At 45.4% G+C, this 6865-nt stretch overlaps 1 protein-coding gene across 1 annotated transcript in view; it reads left to right on the forward strand.

Moving 5' to 3' along the window:
- Nucleotides 1-845: 845 nt before the first annotated feature.
- Nucleotides 846-6865, forward strand: part of SERPINC1 (serpin family C member 1) — a 17198-nt gene continuing 11178 nt past the window's right edge. The window contains exons 1-3 of the mRNA XM_006153337.3: nt 846-1013; nt 3199-3568; nt 5531-5746. Of these exons, the coding sequence (XP_006153399.1) occupies nt 973-1013; nt 3199-3568; nt 5531-5746 (627 nt within the window). The 5' untranslated portion in view covers nt 846-972. The remainder of the gene's footprint in view (nt 1014-3198; nt 3569-5530; nt 5747-6865) is intronic.

The following is a 6865-nucleotide window of genomic DNA, read 5'->3' on the forward strand; positions in this document are numbered from 1 at the left end:
ATCCCTTCTCCATTTCCCCATCTTGGAATTTGGGACACACAGACACATGCACTAGACATGTTTTTCAAGTCACTGGGGCCAGGATTCAAACCATGTGGTATCCATCCCCCTTAACTATGAGGTCATGGGGCTCCCGTCTAATTGGATTTTATTATTCTCTCCCCCTCTCTCTCTGTCTCCATAAAGAAAACTATGATAGGCCAGCTGGTGGCAGTGGTTAAGGCATCTGGATTCCACATGGCTGACTTTGTGGTTAGAGTCCCAGACCTGGTATCTTGAAAAACATACCACATGTGTGTGCGTGCATGTCCAAAATCCTGGAGAGGAGAATGGAGGGAAAGGAACTGTGGTGTGGCCATCCTTTATGCAGGGTGAGTTCTCATTTTCTTCTCTTCCTCTTTCTCTCTCTCACTCTGGTGAGCACATATGACCTATAGGAAAAAATTAAAAAAAAAAAAAAGGAAAGAAAGAAAGAAGAAAACTAAGAAAGGGGGAATTATACTGAACAGGTAGAGAGCTTGGAATTTCTGGACAGTCAACCTGGCTAATTATGTTCACTTACTTCTATCTCCAGATTCAGTTAACCAGGGGAAAAAAAAATCCTGCAGATGAAGTTCTCCTCCATCTGGTATTTTCTAGTCAAGCTTGAACTCATGTACATGTTCTCTTTTTCCTTTTAAATTGGGCGAAGGGGAGAATGAGGGATGTGAGCAAGAGAGGTGAGTCTGTCATCCCCTGGATCTGGCTGAACTTTAACCCTCTCTACTAACTAAACAGCCCTGGGCTCCACAGTTTGCTTAACCCTGGGGACTGGTCATCAGCCTTTGACCTCAGTCCTCCCCTTCTGACCAGCTCCCCCCACATCCTGGCCTCTGGAACCTCAGTCAGATTTAGAGGAAAGAACCAGTTTTCAGAGGGATTGCCTCAGACACACTATCTCCACTTGTCCAGCCCAGCGGAAGATTAGTGACCATGTACTCCCAGGGAGCAGGAACCGAAGCTTCTGGAATAAGGTAAGAGGGTGAGCTCTCCCTCTGCATGCCCTCACTGGGTTTTTTGACCTCTAAAGGCCTCACGAGGATGACCTCGGACAACTTGGAGAAGACTAGGCCCTCTACCTGATAGTTACAGGCAAGGCCTGTTATGAGGACATCATTTTGAGTGAGTGCCCTCTCACCCGCTCTTGGGCTAAGGCCCTTCCCTAAGCCACTCCTTAGGTTCTTAGCCCAAAGGAACAGGCTGTCTCCTGCTGTGTAGAGAAGCTTCGCAGAGCACAGCGCTCACACAGTCCTGGCAACCCCAGCCCTCACCACCCATCCGAAAAGAGGGCACATTTAATTCATGATGCACTCCTTGCTCCCTTTCTGCTCCTCCTTCCACTTGGCCACCCATTCCCCCTACCCGAAGATCTCAGTGACCTTTGACTGAAGGACCGAACCTTGCTCCCTTCTCTCCTGAGGCACCACACGTATTCCCTCCGGACCTGGGTTGTCATAGGGGGCTAGAAGTGAGGCAGTGACTTGGCCACTTTGGTTAGTCTTTGTGCTTAACAGGGGCCCAGGCTCCCCAGCTTTCACTTGTATTTCCAGATGTAGCTGAAGCCCAAAAAAGGGAAATCAAGGGCAGGGCCCTGCTGGGCAGCCCAACCCTGCCAACCCTGCCTTACTCAGCTCCCTCAGCAACTCCACTTCCTCCCCACTCTGTGTCTCTGCGTTCCATGGGACAGCAGTGCTGGCCGCAGGCCAGGCAAGAAGACAAGTGCCCTGGGTGGCCCACGGACCGCCTTTGTGGACCTCTGCACTGCGTGTCCATCTTTCTCTGCCAGGAGAAGACAGAGAAGACCTGGTGCTCTTCTATATTCTCAGGGACTCCAGACTAACTGTGAGATGCCCCTCACCTGCTTTTTTTTTTTTTTTTTTTTCTTTTTCTTTTTTATTTTTTTAAGAGAGGCTTTTGCTATAGGGTGCATGCGCTTGCCAGAGAGACAGAGAGACAGAAAGTGAGAAATGTGGAGAGTCCAGCGACACAACCATTACGCCATCTGCTGGTCTCAACCTCATCTTTTCTACAAAAACATGACTACCATTTGGTTTGCTTCATCAGATGTCCTAGTCCTCCTAAATTGCCAATCTCATATTTCATTTTTTAAAAAGCGAGACTAGCTTTATTCACCTTTACTGAATCTAGTACAGCAGAACAAATCTGACCGGGAGTCTGAGCAGATGAGGAGGGTGGGAGGAAGGAATCAAAGGTGACTCTCAGGTTTCTGGACTGGATGCCAGGCTGCAAGAGGGTCCCATTCACTTAGCTGGAGGCCCGAAAGGAAAAGCTGTGGGGGGAGAAATATGAGTTCTATATGGACATCTGTACAGGATGGTCAGGCATGACGATCCAGCACATAATTGGTCTGGAGCTCTGAGAAGGGTCAGGGTTAGACCTAGAGGTTTGGGAGTCTTTGGCACATGGACATTGCCTCCTTTCCACATGTTCCTTCTCATGCCTCTGTATTGCTGACGCCTCTGCTGCGTCAGTCAGAATCCTCCTCACCCTTTGACATCCAGGTTAAATTCCATCCATGTTTCAGGCCTTCCCTAACAGCATCTGTAAGTGGCTCCTCCTACTTCCTGCACTCCACTGGGCACTAGAGGTCCCTACCTGGTTTTGCATTTGCATGTTCCATCTTACCAACTGGAGGCTTGGCATTCTTTGTTTAATCCCACATGGGCCTAGAGCATATGAACTTTTTTTTTAAAGAATTATTTATTTTATTTTATTTATTCATTCATTTTATTTATTTATTTATTTTAATTTGATCAGAAAGACACAGAGAGAGAGAGTGAAAGAGGGAAAGTGAGAAAGTAAGCCACCAGGTCTGAAACTCAAACCGTGGTTGGCCATGTGGGAATCCAGCGCCCTTATCCACGACGCCACTTGCCGGCCCTAGAGCATATGAACTTCTAAGAAGCCAGTTAATTCTAGCCCCAACACATTAATGTCTAGGCAAGTGGGAATTTCCACAGGCAAGCCATCCAGGGTGGACTCGTCCTAGGCCCCTGCACTTGGTCCATAGGCTTTGGCCCCTTTCCTGGCCACATCAGGTGGGCTGGGACACTGTGCTTTACTGGAGCAAGTCTGTGGTGGGCAGTGGGGTGGGGGCTCTCCTAGCCTAGCTTAACTCAGATTTTTGTTTTCCTGTAGGAGGGTATGTTTTCTCTCCTTGCTGCTTGCTGGCCTCTGGGGCTGTGTGATCTGTCATTGGAGCCCTGTGGAGGACATCTGCACAGCCAAGCCCCGGGACATTCCTGTGAATCCCATGTGCATTTACCGCTCCCCAGAGAAGAAGACAACTGAGGAAGAGGGCTCAGAGCAGAAGATCCCTGAGGCCACCAACCGGCGAGTCTGGGAACTGTCCAAGGCCAATACCCGCTTTGCCACTACCTTCTATCAGCATCTGGCAGACTCCAAGAATGACAATGATAATATTTTCCTGTCACCCTTGAGTATCTCCACAGCTTTCGCCATGACCAAGCTGGGTGCCTGTAATGACACCCTTAAGCAGTTGATGGAGGTACAGCTCAAAGCTCTTTGCCCAGCCACCTGGCGGGGAGCATGTGTTGGACTTCTATAGAGCCAGGGGCTCCCAAACCAACAGACAGGTCATAGGGAGCTCACAGTGGGTTACGGTTCCCTTTGAATCGCTACTTCAAGTGTTATGATTCCCTATGAAAACCTTTTTATTTATTTATTTTTAATTAGACAAGGCATTACCACCTGAAGGTCTGCTTTATAAATCTGAGTTTTCTCTATAGGTCCCCTTAAAATGGGGAAAAGCCAATGTCTCTTCCAACTTCCATTAGTCACTTTAGCTGATATGTTTATTCATTTATTTGATCATGTGTGTGTGTACTTTATTCAACACCTCCTCTGTGCCAGGCCATGTGCTGGGAGGTAGAGATTTCCCATTCCCACAGGGATAGGGGAGAACTTCATCTGGCGGGCTCAGGACTACAGGCTCTTGTGGATAAAGTCTAAGTATATTGAGACCTGGTGTCCAGGGTTTGGTGTCCTGAAGCCAAGAGAAGTTTCAGGATATGAGATTGTTTTGTGGGTCTGGGCAGTGTTAATCATTTCAAGTCAGTCGCTTTTTTGCTTTTTTTGTGGTAGGGAAGTAGGAGTAGGTTAAGAAAAAACGCCATGGGTTAAGTAACCACTAATTTCACTATAATCAGTCATGGATTGAAACAACAGATTCTCAATGTGTCCTTGGCTTCATGTCTAGCTTTCTTCCGGTTGGATCATGCTTCAGAAGCAAAGAGAGTAAATGAGGGGGAGGGGGAGTAGAAAGCCCTGCAACATGGCACACAGTGTTATTAGAATTTCAGATAGTGTAGTCTATGGATCTTAAGAGAGTTTATTTCTTTATTTCTACTCTAGTGGCCAATTTCCACTGAAATTCACCACTTTCATCTGGCCCTCTGGGCTTTCATTCCACAAAAGAAACTCTAGCTTTGGAAATGCTTAAGACACATTATGCTGCCTTTCTTCAGTAATCTCAGGTTTGATACTTACATTGATAATGGTTTTAAAGCACTTCCATATCCCCCATATCTGTGTCCCCAAGTGACATCTTAAATGTGACCTTACCTGTAAGACAAACAAAAATGGAACACTGTTTCCAAACCAAGTATGTCCTTTGGTCCTTACTCTCTACAAATTCTTCCAATACAAAATGGCAAGTATTGGAAAAGTTAGGTGGGATTATATCGGTCTAAAGAAAAGAGAAACTCAGCCCTAAGCTGTAGGTCAAAGCATGATCAAAAAAAAAAAAAAAAAAAAAAAGAAAAAGGTGCAGAAAGGAACAAGATCAGGAAAACCAATGGCAGAGAACAGTTAAGACCAAAAGGTCTAAAAACAAACAAACAAAAAACACCTCTAAAAGGCCTTTTGTCACCTGAGGACAGAGCATAGAAAGGGAGAGAAACGGCCTCACCTACTTTGCCTCAGTGATATTAAAGGTGATGTTGAAGGGGATTCCAGCTTCTATGGCTATGATGGGCACAGATGGCCTCACAGCGCTGAGACTGATTCTGGACTTGTTTAATCCCATAATGGTGGGATAACTCTTTGCCTTTCTCATCCCAGTACCACATACCCTCCAACAGCAGCTGGCCCCGGCAGATGCCATGGAAATGTTTTTAATGAAAAGGAACAATGTCCTGCTTCCCTTCTCTGTCCAGAATCACCAAGAGTACTTTTCCCATTCTAGCAAGAAAACATCTCTGTGTTGGTCTAAGGCCTTTAGAGACTTTACGTGGCATTCTAGTCTCTCTTGGTTTCTTTTTTACTTTATCCTTTCTACCCTATGTTCTTTTTTTGCTCATTTATCCATTTAGACAACCTGGTGGAACATTTATGCTGCAGTGCTGCACCAGGCTGTGTACTTGAAGGCATTGACCACTGCCATGGCTACTAGTCATGTTAGCTGGGCTGTGCCACCAACCCCATCACCATTTTCTTCTGGTTTATATAGGTTTTTAAGTTTGATACCATTTCCGAGAAAACATCTGATCAGATCCACTTCTTCTTTGCCAAACTAAACTGCCGACTCTATCGAAAAGCCAACAAGTCTTCCACATTGGTATCAGCCAACCGCCTCTTTGGAGACAAGTCCCTTAACTTCAATGAGACCTACCAGGACATCAGTGAGGCAGTGTATGGAGCCAAGCTCCAGCCCCTGGACTTCAAGGTAAGTTGCGGATGTCATCCTTAACCTCAGAGATCATACTCTCCATTCAGAGGTTGAGGAGGTAGAGAAACGTGCTAGCGCTGCTGTGCTAGCTGAAGACCAGTCAGGCCCAGGTCTAAGTCCGGACCCCTGGGTTATTCATTCCTACTTGAAACCTCAGAAACTAGGGGTATCTATGGCTTAGATTGTAGTGGTTACTCTGCATAAATTGGATAATCAATTATTGGGCTGTCTATGGTGCTGTGGTAACAACCTGGTCAAGATAAGTTGGAACCCACATAGTGACTTTGATTTAAATCCTTACCCTGGTCAACCTGGAACACTGGGCATATACATTACTGCCCAAGATCTGACAGGCTAGAGAAGTGGAGGAAAGGGATTGAAGTGTGACTAGACCTGTGGAGGGTGCTTCTCTCTCTCTCTCTCTCGTGTGCACACAGTGTGCCATGAATTTGAAAAAATACCAAAAAAAAAAGTTATATTTAAAAATCTCAGTTCTTGGGGTCAGCAGGTGGTGTGGTGGTTAAAGGTGCTGGACTCCCCACATGGCTGACTGCTGTTCAAATCCCAGACCTGGAGACTTGCTTTCTCACTTTCTCTCTCTGTCCCTCTATGGACAAATTAAAATAAATAAATAAATAAATAAATAAATAAATAAATAAAGTAAGTTAAAAAATAAGTCTTTAAAAAAGAAATCTCAATTCTTGGGGCTGACAGGTGGCATGGTTGTTAAGGGCACTGGACTCCCATGTGGTTGACTGCGATTTGGGTCCTGGACCTGGCAGCTTGCCTTCTCACTTTCTCTCTCTCTGTCCCTCTCTGGTCAAATTTAAATATATAAATAAATCAAATTAAATAAAATAATTATTTTTTTTAAAATCTCAATTCTTGGGGTTGGCAGGTGGCATGGTGGTCAAGGGCACTGGATTCCCACATGACCAACCATGGTTCAAGTCCCAGACCTGGATGCTTGCTTTCTTACTTTCTCTCTCTCGTCCTCTGCATTGGTCTGGTAAAATAAATAATAATAATAATAATAATTGAACTTAAATAATTCTTTTTTTTTCTTTTTTTTAAGAGGTTTTTGCTATAGGATGCGTGCTCTCCCCAGAAAGACAA

The sequence above is a fragment of the Tupaia chinensis genome, unplaced genomic scaffold (assembly GCF_000334495.1).
Source record: "Tupaia chinensis unplaced genomic scaffold, TupChi_1.0 Scaffold000369_1, whole genome shotgun sequence".
NCBI classification, from domain to species: domain Eukaryota; kingdom Metazoa; phylum Chordata; class Mammalia; order Scandentia; family Tupaiidae; genus Tupaia; species Tupaia belangeri.